General features: G+C 37.3%; 1 protein-coding gene across 10 annotated transcripts in view; it reads right to left on the minus strand.

Annotated features, from left to right (window-relative positions):
- Positions 1–20,866, minus strand: part of ZEB2 (zinc finger E-box binding homeobox 2) — a 137,213-nt gene that overhangs the window by 7,011 nt on the left and 109,336 nt on the right. For all 10 annotated transcript variants that reach the window (XM_023217478.2, XM_023217473.2, XM_023217477.2 and 7 more), the window contains 5 exons: positions 13,672–13,860; positions 12,755–12,969; positions 10,037–10,145; positions 7,135–9,104; positions 5,253–5,433 (listed from right to left, as the gene is read on the minus strand). In XM_023217478.2, coding sequence (XP_023073246.1) covers positions 5,253–5,433; positions 7,135–9,104; positions 10,037–10,145; positions 12,755–12,969; positions 13,672–13,860 — 2,664 coding nt within the window. The remainder of the gene's footprint in view (positions 1–5,252; positions 5,434–7,134; positions 9,105–10,036; positions 10,146–12,754; positions 12,970–13,671; positions 13,861–20,866) is intronic.

Below are 20,866 nucleotides of genomic sequence, written 5' to 3' on the forward strand. Positions count from 1 at the left end.
CTATTCCTTAACTTTTGGAAAAGATGTTTTGAATGAGGTAAACTGGATAACAGAGAATCCCAATGGAGTGCCAAGAGTCTGCAAAGATAGCATGCTTTTCAATTTGGAAAGACACCGTGGTGGGAAGTTGATTTAAGAGGAAGCAGAAGTGTATTTGGGAAAAAGACAAGAGGTTTTGTCTCCCAGGAAACTTCATGTCACTATGTTATGAATTTGGTCTCTCTTGTGTGGACTTGGACCTTAAAGGAAAGGAAGCTATCAGGAGAAAGGATAAGATGTTTCTAGTCGCAGCAGTTCATCCATAGGGGCAGGATGGTGCAGTGTTAACTGAATCTGATTATCTGGGTTCACATCCATCGTTTATGACAGGCTGTGCATTCTCAGGCAATGTTAACTTCTCTCAGGATCGGTAGGTAAAAGGAAGATCATTTGGGGACCTAACTGCCAGACTGGGCATAAAGAATAAGGAAGACAACTTATATAAAGCGTTTAGCACAAGGATTGCACATAGTAGGCACTCAGGTAATGTTAGATCATTTTATTCTTATTCATGAATACATGTTCAATAATTTCTCAAGTTCTAAGCAGGACGCATGCAGCAGGAGCAGAGTACATGGAAGTAGTAAATCTGAATAGAGAGAAGAGAAATTGTAGATGAAAATTTTCTTGATGCTCTAGTTGCTACAGCGTGCATGGGCAAACTGTCCTACAACCTCTTTTGGATACTAACGTCTCACCAGCTCAGGAGCACAAAAAGGTAAACTACTTAGGTAACTTCTGGGAGAGACTGTATGAATAATTTTGAATGAACATTGCAGTTGATATGGCTTTCTTTTCCAAAGCAACAAAACACAGAGCAGTGTCCAGAGAGAGAGCAAGCATTCTCTGTTACAGTTTTCCAGGCCTGTTAGCAATGCTTCGGGCATGCCCACTAAACTGCAGTCTGTCTTAGAGATATGCCTTGATTATAGACATTCAATTTTCAGAGAACTCATTTGATAAGAAACAGTATGCTTATAATAGGCATATATTAATCCTGCAATATGAATTGACAATCTGAAAAAATAAAATGTTCAGTTATGATATCAAGCAAAGGATAGAATCTGGGAGCAGGTGAGAGTTTTGACATATACCTGATACTAAATAGTCTACTGATCTCCAGAAGTTTCAGTGGTAAGCATTTAATAAATTCAATTTAAATAGTAACTGACTTGGACATTCATCTCTTTTTAACTTGTTTTGTTGGTTTACCTGATTCAAATCAAGATGTCCTAGAATTAAGTTTCCACATGACCAAGATTCAGAACATCCAAATTGATACTGAGTGAATCAAACTTTCTTAGGGTAAATATTTTCTCTAATATCTAGATTTGTGATTCACCTGACAGCTAGAATGATAACTGAACTTAATAATAAATGAAAGGTTTGTGGTATGAAAAAAGTTACCATATAACTGAGAAACAAAATTGACTGGTAAATTTATTTAAAACTTAGACTTATCTACTCAAAAGTAGAAACATTTGTATTACTTTTCTAAATAAGGTGGGTTTAAAAAGCACCTACCATGACGTCTCAACAGAGAAAGCACTCAATAAAGGTCAGATTTAAATTTTAGTAGAATACAAACGAGTTCTTGACAGTGCCTAACAGGAGTTCCAGAGTTTTTAATTTCACTGGCCTTGTTTGTGACAATTAATTCTGTTGAAGTCAACATTTATACAGTGTTTCCCTCCTCTGTCCTGGTCCCAGGCCCCAGGAAAAGCAAGCAAGCAACAAGCCATTGGTAAGAAAAATGAAGCATGATGACTTTGGTATCTGCCTAGGAAATAAATTGAGGCAAAAAAAAGCACTAGGTCCCAAGAATAAGTAACTCATAATTTCCTTCTTAAGTTAAACGATTCTATATGTAAAATTGTAGATAGACATCACAAACACACTTTACCAAGGATGCATTCATAATCAATGCATAATGAAATGATGATTCAATTTTATTTCCCAACCTTAGAATCAATCAGTCCCAAGACAATTCTCACTTAAAATTTTCATCTTACTGCATTCTCAAAATATTACTAGTGCTTAATGTAAACAAATGAAAGGCTAGTGGGATAGGAACTATCCCACATGTCCAACTGGGATAGGAACATGGACTAAATTTCCACGTATATCACATCGATAGAAAATTTATGAAGAACTTGATTTGAATAGAACCTAACACACTGACAGTAGTAATGTCATGAGATGTTTGGTCAAGTGACCAAAAAGTTAACATACTGGAAACTTGACAAGTTGGAAAGCCAACAGGAAGATAATTAATCACAAGTTTAGAGAAACCACTGAATGATTAGCATCTTGTTGCTAGGCAATGTTTCCAGGCAGCAGCTCTCACATCTTGAAGGAGCAGAATATTTTATTTTTACTTTAAAAAATAAAGTTTATTTGTTATTTATTTATTTATTTATTTATTTATTTATTTATTTGAGACAGAATCTCACACTGTTGGCCAAGCTGGAGTGCAGTGGCGTTATCTTGGCTCACTGCAAACTCCGCCTTCCGGGTTCAAGCGATTCTCCTGCCTCAGCCTCCCGAGTAGCTGGGATTACAGGCATGCGCCACCACACCGAGCTAATTTTGTATTTTTAGTATTTTAGTTTCTCCATGTTGGTCAGGCTGGTCTTGAACTCCTGCTCTCAGGTGATCCACCTGCCTCTGCCTCCAAAAGTGCTGGGATTACAGGCGTGAGTCACTACATCAGGCCTGAAGTTTATTTTTCAAATAAATTATGCATATTTGTGTTTGTCAACTTTTGGGCCTCTCAACTATCTACAGACCTATGAAAGTTAAAATTCTCTAATTTATAAGAAGTAAATATATTGACTGGATGTCAATGTGTATGATAGCCCTCACTAAAATAAAAGTTGTACACTCACCGTGTAGTAAATCATAGAGTTTGCATATGGTCATATAATAAAACCAATCAGAGAGGGAAAGATGCCTTCAATGATGTGCCTATTGTAGCTGAATAATGGAATACAAAATATATGTGAGGTTGATTAAAATATTCAAATTAAAGTAAAATTTAGGTATGAAAATATCTTTACTTTGTAAATGCTTAAGTAGCACTTAGTACTAAAGAAAATATATATGCTAAAAGAAAATTTTGATGTTTCAAACATTGAATTATATAACACAAGTATAAAAACTGTTTGGATTTAGATTGGGTTGTCTTTAAGGTATCATTAAACTTTTAAAATAATAACAATGAATATCAGACAGCTAAAGAAAAAGAAAACTGTATTGGTTGGAGTAAGAACCCTCTTATTGGCCGGGCGCGGTGGCTCAAGCCTGTAATCCCAGCACTTCGGGAGGCCGAGACGGGCAGATCACGAGGTCGAGAGATCGAGACCATCCTGGCTAACACAGTGAAACCCCGTCTTTACTAAAAAATACAAAAAACTAGCTGGGCGAGGTGGCGGGCGCCTGTAGTCCCAGCTACTCGGGAGGATGAGGCAGGAGAATGGCGTAAACCCGGGAGGCAGGCCTTGAGGGGAGCGGAGACCCAGCCACGGCCCCCCAGCCTGGGGGACAGAGCAAACCCCCGTCAAAAAAAAAAAAAAAAAAAAAAAAGAGCCCTCTTATTTATCAATCTTGTTCTTTTCACAAAATCCCTCTCCACACTCTCAGGCTGATGCTGGTCACTTGCGCTGCCTCCAGCACGTGCCCAGTGAGGAATAATGGCCAATGATGAGTACAAGTACTTCCCAAAGACAGTTTTCAGTGACAGGAAAGAGTGCCATCTGTCTAGGCAATCAAAACATGACAGGAAGTGTTCACTTTCCTTTCGCTTTTTTTTTTGAGGTAGGGTCTCACTCTGTTGCTCAGGCTGGAGTGCAGTGGCACAAACACGGCTCGCTGTAGCCTCGACCTCTTGGGCTCAAGCCATCCTCCTACCTCAGCCTCCCAAGTAACTGCGACTATAGGCTTGAGCCACTACGTCCAGCTAATTTTTAAAAAATAGTTTGTAGACTCAAGGTGTCGCTATGTTGCGCAGGCTGGTCTCAAACTCTTGGTCTCAAGCAGTCTTCCTGCCTCGGTCTCTCAAAGTGCTGGGATTACAGGCGTGAGCTGCTGCACCTGGCTCACATTCCCTTTTCTGTCTTCTTTCTTTTTCTTTTGCGCCTTTTCATCACTTTTCCCCAAAAAAGCTTTTCCCCCCAAAGTGTTGGGTTAATTTTTTTCCTCCATATTGAAATGTTTGATACTAGGCTTCCTGGTTTAGAATGAGTTGTTTTCCTATACTCCCCTATTTTTTTCGTTCCCTCTTGCCAATATTTTGATTGAGATCCTACACTTTTTCCCGCCCAATCCAGGGCTAATAGAGCATGCCAAATTTCTAGTGGAGAAGAGGTGGAGATGGGCTAGAGGCAGGGATGAGGTTCAGCTACCCTGTTGTTCAGGGAGGTGGGGATGGAGCCGGGGAGGAAACACAAGTGGAGCGCGATCCCAAAGCTGCAGATCTTGGGTTGTGGGAAGTAATATTAAATGACATTATGGTACTTCATCTTTCTTTTCAAAAATTAACCCACTATCTCTCCACTCATAGTGAAGAATTAGGCTGTTTTCTTGTCAACTCTTTGTAATTGCTGCTAATTAGTAATGCATGACTTGGAAATATACTAATTAAAATTTAGAAAGTTTGATTTCAGTCTTTCAAATATAGGTGATTTCAAGTAGCTCATCTGATCTATTACTTTTCTTTTATGACACTAATGCTTTTAGTTCTTTCAAAATGTGGCTAATTAAAAAAAACCAAACAAAATTACCCCTAAATTATGGCTTTCTTGGTGTTTTGGATGATGAAACTAATGTATTACTGTCTGAATTTCTTATTAGATTTTTACATATCTAGGTTCATCTTAAGCTTTGAAACTTAAGAATTTGAAGATATTTTCAATAACTGACTGTGTTGTGCCATTTCATTGCCCTGGCCATCTGACTGTCCCTTTGACATGATTTCTAAATTTGGTTTACAGAGTAACTGGAAAGATATTAAGACAAGCACACTCATAAATACATGAATGATCCAATAAACAGGCAACAAAAAAGTCCTACCGAGCTCGGCAAAAGCATTATTTCTTCCTTGTTGAAGGTATCAGCATATGTTACATCTTATGTTGCACAAGTGTGCTCATTAAATATTATGAAATGTACAGCAGGCCGGGAAGCTCTAACCAGCTAGGCAAAGTCACTCATACCTGTGTGTTCGTATTTATGTCGCAGAAGAGAACTGCTTTTCTGGAATGTCTTGTCACATAAGTCACATGCATACATGCCACTCTCTGTCTTCTTGATCTTCTTGCGAGACAGACAGGAATCGGAGTCTGTCATGTCATCTAGGCCTGACATGTAGTCTTGTGCTCCATCAAGCAATTCTCCCTGCGATAGAATCACACAGTTCAATACAGTGACTTCTCTTTGCGCTCACACCAAACAACTTTGTACAGGCTGACATTTGGAGAACCTCAAAAGTGCTTGCTACTAATCGATCTAGTTAAACAATTTCCTTTTCAATGAACAATATATGAGGTCTCACACTGCAACAAAAATATAAACTTCTCTGCTCTGGAAGGTAGAGCTCTTTGTTTTTCAAGGACAGAAAATGGTCAACTCTGAAGGTGAGAGAAACAAATTTTTCTAAAATCCTTCATTTCCTTTACACCTAGAAATACCCGTAAGTCAAAATTTAACTTTGAAATTTGTGTATTTTCCAGCGTGCTTAACTTTAGAAATGATCTGTAGCTGTAGAAACCCGATTTTAATTGAATTTTATATTTAGGTACAAAATGTTATTATTATTCAATCTATTTAAATGTATGTCTACCAACTAAAGGCCTCAAGCTATATTTTTATATTTAATTTTCTAATTTGAAATAGGGAATATTAATAACACTTTTTATCAATGTTCTATGTTAAAACAGCCTTCAGCATTGAACAATAATGAATGTGGATCAGTAAATTATTAAATTTCTTGATATTTATTTTGTCTTGATCCAAAGGAGTGCAAACGTGCATGATAACATACATTTCCATTTCCTAGCCCACAGTTCAGTTTTCTTAGACTATGTTTGCACTAATTAATATTAGAGAAGATTAAATAGGCTTAAATACATTTACAAAGAGGGCAGATGTAATGTAAATTAGAATACTGGAACAGCTGTTACAGAGGTGGATGGCTACTTATGCTCCTATTTTGCAAACAAAGATTATATGCTGCATAATGTTAAAATATACCTGCTTTCCTATTTGATAAAGCATAATTATTAACTACTTTGAAGATTTGGTAAGAGGTCATGTGAAATATGGAAGACATTTTAAAAACTACTCTTCAAAATAAACCATTCTGTATAAAACAAAAGTACCTATTAAAATGTGTATATGTATTATTGCAAGTTGTGCACATCTTTACATTTATTTATTTATTTATTTATTTATTTGAGACAGAGTCTTGCTCTGTCTCTCAGGCTGGAGTGCTGTGGCACGATCTCTGCTCAACGCAACCTCAGCCTCCTGGGTTCCAGTCATTCTTCTGCCTCAGCCTCCCAAGTAGCTAGGATTATAGGCATCCACCACTACACCCAGCTGATTTTTGTATTTTTAGGACAGATGGTGTTTTACTATGTTGGCCAGGTTGGTCTCAAACTCCTGACCTCAGGTGATCCACCCTCGTTGGCCTCTGAAAGTGCTGGGATTACAGGCATGAGTCATCACACCTGTCCTGTGCACATCTTTAAAAGCACGTGACAGTTATAAACTTTAACTTCTAGCACCTAGGTAAGTCCTACCAAATACTGTCACCAATGTGTAATTCTAAAAGCAGATGAGTCCATCTAAATCAATCTCAAAATAAATATTAATTTCTTCTTTATCCCTTTTGTTTTTAAAGCAAATGTGCTTAGAGTACAGTGATTCACTGTTTCATCCATTTTTCTAGCTCACTGACGGTTTTAGGTTCATGTTAAAGCAAACTCTTCCGTTTCTGCTGAGTTTTTTTCACTAAGATTTTTTTTTCCTGCATGCCCATAATCAGTATAATTACCATCTCTTTTCTTCAGAGCAGAAAAGCATTTGTCTCTTTACCTGAAATCCTTGTTTCCGCTGGTACTTTCTCCTTTGCTGCATATCAGCAAAAGTAGCTGCTCCAGTTGGGTAGGTGTAGGCCATATGTGGTAGGAAGCTCATCTGATCCAGTCCTGGGTATGGTCGTAGCCCAGGAATACTGGTCTGGACTGGTGGCATGAAAGTAGCAGGGGGAAATGCGCTTTGAGGTGGAAGAGCTGTGTATAAAGGTTTGGCACTAAATGGGTTCATGCCGAACACTGGGTTAGTGCTTTTGTTGTCCAGATTATTTGAATTTGAAAATTCCTTCTTGATAAAAGTCAAGTTCAGAGGCTCATCTGAGTTTTCAGATGAGGAAGAAACACTATTATGGTCTAAACTGATGCTACTAGCTTTTGTTTTGTTCTTTGTGGCTATAATACTTTTGGGTTCTTTCATTTGTTTTGGTAATGACAAGTCTAAAGGCTCAGCCTGGAGCTCCTCAGAAGAGAAGCTGTTTGGAGTGTATGAACTACTGTGGGAGTTTTTAGAAGATGTGGAGGAAAGATTTAAGGGAGAAGGAGTATTACTCCTGGAGTGGTCCAATTTTTCAACTGGTTTAATATTGGTAAAATGGGAAGGTTTGGTTAGCCTGAGAGGAGGATCACAATTCGTAACACTGCTGTGGAGTTCTGCTATAGATGGTGATGTTATGGAGTCCATAGGTTTTATGGGAGACCTGGGTAATAAAGAGTCTTTTGTGGGAGGGTTACTGTTGGGAGCTAACGGCTTGGAGCTTCTTTCCAGGGATGGGGACCTGGAATTTGAGTACTGGTACACTTTCCGTTGCTCAAACCATTCCTTCACAAATTCCTGAGGAAGGCCCACAGCAATGGAAATTTTCAGCAGTTCATCGGAGTTGGGCTCCATGTTCATAGCATAGTATGCTTTGAGTACAGACATGTGGTCCTTGTATGGGTTGATAGGGCTTGTCATTCCTTTCTCAGAAAGTACAGATGACAAGAGGAGGGCTTTATTATCAACAAAAACTCCGGCTTTGTTGGGGACTATGTTTTCATGAGGCTGCAGGACCGCCTTGATCTCTTCATTCATCTTACAAAGGTAACGTTCATGCTGATGCAAAGGGATGGGGCCAGGAAAACTTTCTTTACAGAACTGGCATGAAAATGGAGTGGATATGTTGTGGTTCTCAATCATTTTGTCATCGGTGACCAAATCTATTAAAGTACGTAGCTTCTCTTTCTTTATATTACTGATCTGTCTCCTTGAGTCAGTAGTCAAGCTCTGGAGGCAAGCTTTGGCTTCATTGACTTTTTCTAACGTATAGTCAATAATACTTTTAGTGGCACCATTATGACTCACTACCGGAAGACCAACAGGTGGAATATTAGGAGAAGTAACTCCTTGTTCCTCAGGTTGAGAGCATGGATCCTTCATGTGATAACCTTTCAACTTTGAAATTTCTTCAGCCTTGCAGTCCATTTTTTGCCTGGAAACAGTATTGTCCACAATCTGTAGAACCTTTTGTACCTCACTTAAATTACTATTCATGGTGGGAAATCCAAGTAAAGGGGCTTCCATCCCTACACCTAAGTGCTGCATTGGACTCTGAGCAGATGGATGAACTCCTAAAGGGCTGGTGGCTCCAAGCCCACCATTCATAAAGGGACTAGTGCCACTAAACCCGTGTGTAGCCATAAGAACTTTATAGTCATTGAAGTCTAGTGGTTCTGTTTTAATTTTAAGTAAGCCTGTCTGTTCAGACATACTAAGTGGTTTTCCATTCTCCAACTTGTTTCTTAACTGGGTAATGGCTGAATTAGTAGGAGAAGAAGAAACAGAATTAGGGGAAGAACCCGTCTTGATATTGTTTCTCATCCGGCCATTTACAGAGATTAAACCAATACATTTCTTGCTGCTGATGTGCGAACTGTAGGAACCAGAATGGGAGAAACGTTTCTTGCAGTTTGGGCACTCGTAAGGTTTTTCACCTAAAATGATAATTAAAATTAACGTTACATTTCCTTGATTAGGTAACAATTGCAGTTGTCTACCAAGACAAGAATCTGTGAAACCAAATGAAAGGAACACAATGGGGGTACCTCTACATTCTAGGTACTTAGATTAGAATTATGTGACCATAACTGTTTCTGGGCTTTATCTACCCTGGGAGGATATAATCCAAGATGTTCACAGTGGAAGGTAAGGGCTATCTATGACTTTTTCGGCTGAGATCCCAAATTTTGTCTTGCCATCGGCAGCCTCGTATTTAAACAGAGTGTCAGATTAATGTGTGGTCAATAGCCCAGTAAAGATGTCACGGTATTTAAAGGGAAGTGTAGCCATGGCCTTAATCAACTTTGTGGAGATTCCATTGATTCTACCAATCCAACCAGTCCTTTGAATAGCATCCAATTTGATAATAAAATGCTTGGCAGAGCTATCAAACTAGTTATAAAGAGGAAATCTCAGTGGTAGGATTCTGTTCTGTGATCCACGCCCCTCAGGAATCAGGGAATATTTATCATACATAGCTCTTATCCAAAATTCTTCACCCTTGTTTTTCATGGTTAGGTCTCAAAAATTAATATCCTTCAGAATTTGCCAGTTGACTTTCCTCAGGTCAAGAATATTTATTCTGGAGAAGCGGTTTTGAAAGGACAAAAAGGAACCTCTAGATTTTGTAATAAATCAAAGTATTTGTAATTTTTAAGATGTGTAAGCATTTTGCTTCTTTTTATAAGACAGTGCTACTTGGTGGTACCCTAAGTCTCATGAAGACAAATCAGGCACACAGAGTTGTTGAAATAAATGGATAGTTCCAAAAAGCTATAAATAGGACTGTGTAAATTTTAAACAATCTTTTAAAACTCCCCTAATTAAGTAAAATGCAAATGTGAGCTCCAGCACCTCCGCTACTCACCACTGTGAATTCGCAGGTGTTCTTTCAGATGGTGTTTATATTTGAAGGCCTTGCCGCACTCTGTGCATTTGAACTTGCGATTACCTGCTCCTTGGGTTAGCATTTGGTGCTATAAAAGGAGAAAGACTGACATCAGTTTTGTGCAGGAGGAACAAAGACAATTTGTTATGAATATTTTTAAAAGGCCTCTATTTTTCAGACAAGCCAAAAGGTTTGAGTCCATGCTTATTTATCTGTTCAGTCTTTCAGAGTTGCAATAAAAGCAATAATGTTGGTAATAAAATTGGAACAAATAAAAAAAAGTGCTTTCACATGCGCATCCAACACTCGCTTTAGAATTATTTCTGTAGTGTCTTTTCCAAAATGTTTCTTTGAACCTTCGGGGACGAGGAAGTATAACTGTAAAGATATTTGTTGTTTTTTGTGTTTACTACAAATTCTAAAATATGAACATTCTCTGCTAGAATGTCACAATTCTGTCAAGGAAAAAATATTTTCCTGAAAATTCTGAATAGTCTCAAAAAAACCACCCCCCACATAACAAATGTTATCAATCTTTTTGTATCAGCATAAAAGTATATCTTATACTGAAGCAATCTAAAATGTAAAAAAGAAAAAAAAAAAAAACCCAATCCCAAACCAAAAACACACAAACAAAAAACCTTGACTATAAATATTTCATTACATGATGAGCATGTTTAAATATCCTATTCATTGTGCTAGTAGCAAATAGAAGCCTAGTTTTTCCTGACGTGTTGCATATCAGATTTGATTCATTATCAAATGTAAGAGACAACATCTTGGGTTATAGCTGCTTGAGCAGTTTTATCGTAGGCCAGTAGGAAAGACTTCAACGACTTTTCATTTTCCTTTTTAGTAGTGTGCAAGGGAGTAGGGACAAAAAAGGAAAAAAAAGTTTGCTGAAAAGACAAGTTAAAAGCAGCAAAGATATAATCAAACACAGCTGACCTTTTTGAACAAGGGGAAAAAAGCAGTGTGACTTAGAATTCTGGAAAAAAAATGCAGTCATCCACTCTGGATGCTCAAGGTAGGAGGTCAGCCTTTTTCTAGCAGCAATGACACAAAAGCCTTTTGCAAAAAGACAGCACAGAAACGGTATGACAACTGCTAGGGTGTGCTGAATCTTCCCACATTCCTAGTGAGACAGATGGTGTTACATGGGACACAGGGAGGTTTGTTCAAACAGCAGCAACCTTCAAAGATCAAGCAGAGCCCAGCCCGCCGAGCGCCATTGAGGGACCAGCGCTCATATGTTGCTGAGTTGCATAAACAAACAGCAACAGCTGCTTTGTCTCCCCCCACAGCCCTCAGAGGACTACTATAAACTTTAGTTGTGCCACTGTTAATATGATACAATCATTTTAATTTACTAATTGTAAATGCCATGAGCAAATGAGGGGACTTTTCAACACCAAAGCTACCATTCATAATGCGCCAACACAATCACACTTCTGCATGTGAAATTTAAAGCGGTTATGCTAGATAAATATCTAGGCACTTTTTTTTTCCTAGAGTTTTTGTGCATATAAGCAAGGGGAGATAAACTGTTGCATAAGTGCAACCATGCAAGAATATTTTTTATAACTCATCTTTGAAAAGTATTCAGGTGACAAGCCCAATCAGACATAAATGGAATAACTTATATGAGCTGTTCTCCTAAAATAGTAAAATTCCATAATCTAGTATTATCACCATTATTGACTGTGTTTGCTTATTCTCATTTTCCTTATTCAAAGAAAATGAAAGTTATAAGGCAAAACTAAGAATTTTGAATACAATATCGTGTTCAATAATTTTAAAAACAGACATGGTGTCAAGACTTAAATTAAATGATTCTGGATCTGTAGGGCCAGTTATTGTGACTTAAGGCACACCACTTCTGTCCATGCAAACATATTATAATATCAATTTGCAGAGTCAATCCTCCCAGGGGGACAGAGGAGTTTTGCTGTAACATTTAAGGAACACTGTGAATCAATCCTATTCAGTTGTTTTAAAGATTTAAGAAGCTATACTTAACTGTTGAAGACAGAGTTTTTATTTTTGAGACAAGTAAGCAAAAAGAGGGGGAGTAATTTTAACATTTAGCTACACATATGTATATTAAGAAGGAATCTTTTTAATGTACATCCAATGTTTTAGTACTAATCCCATTTATTATATATATACACACACAGATAATATATGTCTTTTTGATTTTCCTTAAAACAATTAGATTTCATGAACTAGTAGCAGCTTATAAAAATACTCTAAGTAATTGAAGGTGTTATATGAAAAATGAAAGAAATACGCACTTCTTTTACTATGACTTAGATCCTATATGAAAAGAAAATTTCTAAGTAAAACGAGGTGAAAAATGGAATTAAAATTGCTGAGATGTTTAATAATGTATAATTAAAATGCTACAATTTCATTCACTTTTTGTGGAACATAAAAATGAAACTAAAGTCAAGTTAAAGTGCAAATAAAATTTCTAAATTAGAAATTAACACACTCATTCGATCGTGAACATAAGACTATTAAATCATATTAGAAGAGACCATCAAAAAATCATTTAGACCTCAATTAAAGCTATTACCATTAAAAGATCTGCATCTTCAAAATGCCATGAAAAATTAATAATGATTGCCAATCAAAGCAATATCGTTTCTCTAAGGGGTTATTATAGAAAGAAATCACTTAAAACCATCCCCCCACCTGATCTGTCCCTGGCTTGTGCGTCACCATATGCCGCTCGAGCTGGGTGCGGTAGGCAAACGTGTAGCTACAGAGAGGGCAGGAAAAGTTCTCTTCATTCTTCTCGTGGCGGTACTTGATGTGCTCCTTCAGTGATGTCAAGCGCTTGTAGCCCCGGTCGCAGTAGGGGCAGGTCAGCAGTTGGGCAAAAGCATCTGGAGTTCCAGGTGGCAGGTCTGTAGCCGAGAGACAGAGAGAGAGAGAGGCAGGCCAAAAGGTCAGTAAATCAATGGCAGCTAATGGGCTGACTGCCCAGGATGGTATGACAGGAATCACTGCAATCTGCTCCACAGAGTGTCATCATTGCGCCCGGCCCCTCGCACACCAGTCCCCTTGCACACCCAGGGCAGACTTGTAGGAATCAGCTCACACTGCGCTCGAAAATTAATTAATTACTTCAACTTTTTTTTGGGGGGGGGGGGAACTTAAACAGCTGATAAATGAGGAAATTGTCTTTAGGTGACTGACAGTTCCTATGAAACCTGTAGCCACAGATTACTCAGGAACTCACAGCATAAAGGGGCGTTTCAGGTGTCGGTTGTGGAGAAGAACAAAAGGTGAGGGAGGGTCGGTCTGAACTTTTTTTTTCCTCAAAAGTAAAATATTTCAGAAAGATAGGAATACATTTAGATATTTTTATCTCTTAGAAATGGGCTCTAATTGTTCTTGTTCTTTATTGGATGTACAAATGACACAAATTTGCTGACAAAAAAATTTCACAATACCCTAAAATTACAGTTCTAATCTTTGCTCATGAAATTCCATGCCTCTGCAGCTGTTCTTCAAATTTTAAGGTAAACACCCAGGCATGTAGTGCATTTGTAATTGTAACAGCTGCAGAGGTCAGTGTAGTGGCTAAAAATGATTTACAGCCTCACCATTTTCTTCTTGCCCATTGGCCTCTGGCGTGCCAAGGCGAGACAGCTCCTCAGGGGCTTCTGGGTAAATAATGGCTGTGTCACTGCGCTGAAGGTACTCCTCGATGCTGACTGCATGACCATCGCGTTCCTCCAGTTTTCTTTTGGCAAAGTATTCCTCAAAATCTGATGTGCAATTTGCATTCTTCACTGAAATCATAAAAGGAGAAGAAATGTCTTTTCCGGGCCTTCTTCCTAGGAGCCCAAGTCCATCTCCATCCTAGCCAGTGAGAAATACTGACTTGCAATAGACTACAAAACCTAGTTTATTTGTAAGAAGTGTTGAAGATGACCAATTATTGACTGAATGTTTATTCTTGTAATATACGCAAGAATTGGGGGGGGGGGGGGGACACTTTCCTTCAATTAAATATGCACATTTTATTTTATTTTTTTCTTCCTGGAATATTAGTCTGTATAACTTACAAAGAATGAAAGAAATTTAAAATGTTTTACATAAAATTTTTTAAAAAGCCAACAATTGTATTCTAAGATCCAAAAACATTAAAGATAATATAAAATTAAGGTTATTTTAATAGTCTATCTGAAATTTCCTTTTCTTTTAAGAAAGGTATATTTAATTTTTCATTGTCCACTAGATTGAACATCCCTAACCACAGACACATCCTGTTGCTAAATATAAGCTTTTAACCCTTCACCCTCTGAATGTCACAGATAGCCAGGACTATACAATCTGAGACAGATGTAAAAGGAAAGATATTCCTAGACAGATAATAATGCAACTTTGTTAAAAAAAATCACCAGAATGCGGCATTTTATCTTTCCCTATAATTTCCATCTTTAGTTCAGTATTTTAAAGCTGCTGAAAATAAAATTAAGCTCACAACTGATAGAAATAAAATAAAAAGTAACAGAGGGAGTTAAGAAACTGGTGTGTGATTTTGATGTGACTTTAACTTTTGTAATTATGACTCTATTCCTGTGAAATGAATAAGAGTTGTAACTCAATTTTAGCAACTTGTGTCATAAGATTTTGTGTATTTGAAACCTCTAGATGTGTTTCTGAAATAAGTTGTGACTTAGATATCCTAAATAATATTTTTATGCATAACACAAAGTTGGGAGAGTAGCTGTTATATTATTCTTTATTCTAAGTAGGTGAAAAAAGTGCTTTGCTGGTACAATTAATCGTGGAATCCTATTATCATAGTTTTTGAAAGCAGTTAACCTTGGTGACACTAGATTGTTCACCTTGTCTTCTCTACCATAAACAATATTATAGTATTTGATATAATAATTTTCCTTGGCAACTGTGGCAGGGTGATGCACAAGCAAGCCAGGCAATTTTTTTTTTTTTTAGATTTCATCATTATGAACTTGGATTTTTGATAAGGAGAATAGAAAGTGGAACCATCCATTAATTCAACAAGTATTTATTGAATGCCTAGTGTGTGATAGGCATCATGTCATGCTCTGGTGAGCAAAACACAGATCTAGGCTCATCCTTTGGGAAGTCACTAGAGAGAATAATACAACAGATACTATCTCCAAAGTAAACACTTCATTACAAACTCAGATAAGTATTATGAAAGAAAGTTATATGGTGGTATAAAAAAAGTAACAGAGGAGCCTGATGGCAGCTAGAAGATCAGGAAGGTCTTAACTGAAGAAGCAAGAAGTTACCTAACTGTAGAAGCTGGAGAAGAGCAGCACGTGCAATGTGGTGACTGAAACAAGCATGGGACATCTCAGGATGTAAAAAAAAAAAAAGGATAGTGCTGGAGTGCAGAGGGTGAAAGGAGAACTGCGCGATGTAAGGGTGGAGAGTAAGGCGGGAGCCAGGCCATGCAGCAGGTAAGAGCTTGTTAAGGATTTGGGTTTTTACTCTAAAAGAAGCAGGAAGCTATTGAAGAGTATTAAGCAAGGAAGATGGTTGGATGAAATTACGATTATTTGCATTTTTAGATGACATCTTTGGCTATAGTATGATAGGGATTGGAGGAAGAGAAAAGTAGGTCCTGGGAATCCAGTTAGGAAGTTCCTGTCCTAGGCCAGGCAAAAGATACCATTAAAGAATTGATGATGGAGATGAAGGAAGTGGGTGGATTTGAGAAATACCTAAGATATAAAATTCCTCAGATTCATTTGGGAAAGAATCTGGTTTTTCAAGTTGGGAGATGCTAAGATCCCTCCCTCAGGTTTAGACTTTCCAAATTTGATGGATGGTAGGTGACATTCATCAAAGCAAAGAACACTAGAATCCTAAAAAGACTTGAAACTATAAACAAATACATGGGACCAAATAAAAGGAAGTGGGAGAATTACACTTTGTGGACCACTAAACTAAGCGCCAGTAATCCTGAATGCTGTGATCTCAAACCTTTCTTTTTTTCCTCTGTAACTTCTAATAAGTTTAACAAGAACAACGTTCTATTCCAAGACTGTATTTCCCTCCAAAATAGATTTGGAATGTACAGTAATGGATTAAGATTTTATACCTTGAAATTTTGCTTAAATCTGTTATTAGCTGGACTTAATAAAGAATATGGGCTTTAGATAAGATCACTTTCCTCTTACTGTACACACAATGTCATGGATGCTTTCCAGTGGATACTTATTGGTGATGACTGTGATGATGTCATTTAACTTGCATCACTGAGGCCCTATGGAGTATGTAGAAACTGTCAACTTGCATAAACTGTTTGCTCATTGTTTTGGATCATCAAAATAACATCAGATCTATAAAAAAATTACCTTTTACTTTTGATAGGAAGAAAAGATAAAAGGGGCAAAATGGTGAAGCCATGATGAATGTCTTTTGAGTAACTTCACTGCTTTTATCAGTGACTGACTTCTTTTTCAGTGCTATGACAGCAGAAAGTAATGTAACAGTTCCTTTCTGAATTCATATCTACTTGAGGGTTGCCAATGGTTTATGTTAAGGGTTAAGACATGGTTTAAATTTTCTGAGAATGTTGTCCTACTTGATGACCTTAGTGTAACCTAGTAAACATAGATGGATGTACATTTAATATCCTAATTTTATCTTGATATTTCAGCAACTATTTGAATGATCTGGCTATCTTTGCATGAATTTTCATTTGCATATGAATGTTTCCATCAGAAATGTAATCATATGCAAATTCAATTGGATTTGCATTAATAGCCTTTTGGCTTAAAAGGGAGGAAAATTCTGATTTTTCTGGATAGGCAAACAAAACTGCATCTAGATACACTACTGTTGCTTGGAGAGGCAATTCAATTGCTAGATCAAATTTGGCCATGCTAGATTTCTATGTCAAGTGTGATGGGGACAAAAGACATCAAATCATGTGCTCTCTTTAAGGATCCATCTTTGATCATCTTTGTATCCTGGGCATTGAGTATATTGCCTAGAAATTAGTAGGCTCTCAAGGATCATTTATGGGATGAAGGTGGAATAAATTATGTCCTTAACACTAATCTTGGTGTAGAGGTCTTTTAGTAAAAGGAAGCATAAAATAAGGTACCTGCAGCTGAGCTAGGGACTTAGACCTAATATTCAGGCAACTGTAGAATAATTATTTGATAAACTGTGTAATAGTGGTCATAAATACTTGCAAGAGTTTGATAGGGCTCAGATAAGTATTCAAAAAGGGTTTTATGAAGAAGATGGCACTCAATCATTTAAATCCATTTGCTCCATCTGGATATTTCTTCATGCTGTATAGATATGCTGTTGTTTATATATCTCATATACCTAGGGTCACTTAAGTGGGCTAGAGTTGAACCTCCCAGAAACTAGGTATCACCAGCATGGATCTAATGTAGTTCTTCCCTGAGGTGCAATAGGTGCTAGTAATATACAGTTTTTCTGCCCAGTACTTCAACATTCTCCTTGTCCTAGGAATGGTTCTCCATTTCCTGACTGCCAAGCCTTATGGTACCCAAGGAGCTGCTGTGTTACCACGTGATCCTGCTCCCCTAGCCACAATTGATCTCTGTTGCTCAGGTGAGCCAATCTTAGTCCTCTCTTCTCCAGGCCAACTTGTTGATTGGTCCAGGGTAGCCAATAGATCCAATTAAATTCAATAAATCCCTTCCTTATGATTTTAGGACTTTGTTCCAGAAAAAGCATCAAGGCAGTTTTTTTTTTTTTTTTTTTTTTTTTTTTTTTTTCCTGCCAAGTGACTGTAGCTATAAAATGTAGAATGAAGGAATTGTTATTTTCCATCTAGAAAAAGAAGATTTATGAAGAGAGAGAATAAAGCAGACATACAGAGGAAAAGCAGACAAGATTGCATGTTCTGACAGTTAATTTCTAGCTCTTCTCGTTCCTGAGGCTGAGATGCACCTTGCAGCGGTTCTGTTGACTACCTTCCTTAAATTCTGTGAGCCAAGAAACTTCCTTTTCTTCTTGAAGGTATGTTGTGTTTCAGTCTCTTAAAACTACAGTCACCCTAACAGTTATAATACTAGGACAAATGATGGGATTCAATTTTGGTTATTCTCAGAATTGTTGGGGAGAATGAAGTTTTGATTGTGTCTGAAAGTTTGTATGTTTGTTTTTACAAAGATTATGCAGTAATGTGTACTGGATATAGGAATCAGGTAGAAAAGTAGCAGAAAGGTTGTAGAATTCTTCACTGAATTTTTCTAGTGTAAAATCAGCCTCATTTTCCTTCTTTCTGTAATCCTCTTCACTCCCTGGTCTCCTTGGAAGAACTGCCAAAACACACTGACAAAGGATATTTGCATGGTATTTATGATCAAACAATAACAAAAATTCACAAGAAGCCTCAAGTAATTTCTTCCCATACCTTCTCCAGAGATTTTGAATAGTCCTAAAATTTACCCTAATGTCTTGCAAATATCTCTCAACCTTCCCTAAGGTTAGATAATCTTTTCTTTATCCAAAAAAAGAATATCTAGCTTGGACAACAAATCTCGTCTCTATAGAAAGTAAAAGAACTAGCCAGGCATGGTGGTGCGTGCCTGTGGTCCCTGCTACTGGGGAGGCAGAGGTAGCAGAAGTGCTTGAGCTTGGGAGGTCGAGGCTGCAGAGAGCTGTGATCACACCACTGCACTCCAGCCTGAGTGACAGAGTGAGACCCCCATCTCAAAAACAGAAAAAAAAAAACAATGTTAATTAAAAATGTTTCCTCATGACCATGTGTATTTTAATATTGTTTGAATGTTAGGGTGAATTTTCAGGTCCCTTTTTGTCAGGAAAGCCTCAGTTCTCTTGGCAATATGTTGGTCACTCTTACTAACATTGCTTATTAATGACACTTTTATAAATATCTTTATGTCTGTGTTAGATATTGATTTTTTAGACAGATACCAATAAATATCAATATAGACTGGCTTTAAAAACTATTGCTTAAAAATCAAGCAATGTTAACAGAACTCTAAATAAAAGAGAAATATTGGTCCCCAAATTAGTCAGCCCCCATAATCAAGTTGCTTTAGAATACTTTCTCAAAGATACTTAGAAGTGGGCTTTGCTTAGTGTTTACAGGTAGTGAAATATAGACTGGGTACTTATTCTTTATCATTTTCTGTTTCCCTTTGGTATTTATTTTCTTTATTTGTAACAAGCCTGTGTTCACATTGGAAGACAGGTACTCTATTATCACTGGTTTAGTGTCCTGCATGCTTTTGATTTTCATAAACAATTGAAAAAAATTGAATATTATGTTAAGCCATTTAAGTAAACATCAAAGTGAATAAATAATTCTTTTTCAAAAGAAAATATTTTGGAAGGTACAGAGGAGCTGCAGCAAGTATACGTAAAAAACTGAGTAGAATCATCCATCCATCACCTTTTTTTAATAACTGTTTGTTGAGTGCCTACTAGTGCCAGTGTTCTTGGAAATTAGGACTTGAGTGGTTAATTTTTTTCCTACTTCTGTGATTCACCCATTTGGAGATATATACACATAATGGTTGTGACTCTGCAATATACAGACATGTAAATATATATATGTATAATAGGGCATCTCATATATACACACACATGCTTCCCCAGTGTAATGAAATGTATGTAACGTAAATTATGTATTTATCATATAATCTGGCTTTTGCTCACTTCACTATGAAAGGCAAAGGGACCTGAAGAAGCAATTACAAATCTAGGTAACTGTATTTATCATCTTTTTGAAAAACAGTCTTTTTGTTGACATCTCAGATGAGAAGAAAACACAGAAAATTATTTTGAATGTAGTCATTTGTATTGAGTTTGTTAGTTTAAGGAAGCACGTATTCAGCATTTGTTGAAGTCTATAGATTCTCATGGCTGCTTTGTTTAAAGTTGACGAATTAATAAATGTAAGATTTTCATCATTAAAACTGCATGTATGCATTTTTGCAGAAGGCTTCCAAAAGACATGTTGGCACTAGATACCTAAAAACAACCGTGAGGGAAGAGGATGATCTTTTTTTCTTTACACAGCTACATGGGCGGCCTCACAGAGCCTCCAACTGGTACAGAGGCATGGATAAAGCCAGGTCGTCAAGAGCAACAGAAAAGTTTTCTGCTTTTCCTGGGAATTAGTACAGCATCTTGGCTGCTCCCTCCACCCCTGCTCTGAACATGGCTTTCTCCAGGGAACACATGTTCAGATGCCAATGAGAGTTTCTCATGTAAGAGAGCTTCACGAGAGCGAGGTGAAGAGTGGACAAGGAATGGGAATCTGTAGTAGTCTGTAGTATCAAATATCTCCCTAAACAGCAGGAGATCTTACATTAGGGAATTTTGAATATCAAGATGTAGAGACTGCTAACACTCAGACAATTTTGATTGCTGTGTATTGGCACAGAATGATAGAGTCCATTACTTTCAAAAAAATTCCCAAGATAGACAATATGCACTTGTCTTTCACATTACTGTCTAACCGAAACATTTGGAATTGGTATATTACCAAAAAGACAGACTAGTTTATTATATTTTACAGGAGTTGATGAAGTAAGGTGATTTTGCCCAGCAATTCAGTGCTCTTTTCTTATGTTTTATGTAAAGACACGTGAAACCTAAGAAAGCTCGGGACAGTCAGTGATTTTCAAAAGTCAGTGGCATCCGTATTATCTGGGAGCTTGCTTGAAATGCAAATTATTGGGGCCCATCCAAACCTATGGAACCAGCAATCTGTGTTTTAACAAGTCTTTCAGGAAATTCTGACCCTTGTCCAATTTAAGAACTCTACAAATTCAGTCC

This window comes from Piliocolobus tephrosceles, chromosome 11, assembly GCF_002776525.5.
Source record: "Piliocolobus tephrosceles isolate RC106 chromosome 11, ASM277652v3, whole genome shotgun sequence".
Taxonomy (NCBI): Eukaryota; Metazoa; Chordata; class Mammalia; order Primates; family Cercopithecidae; genus Piliocolobus; species Piliocolobus tephrosceles.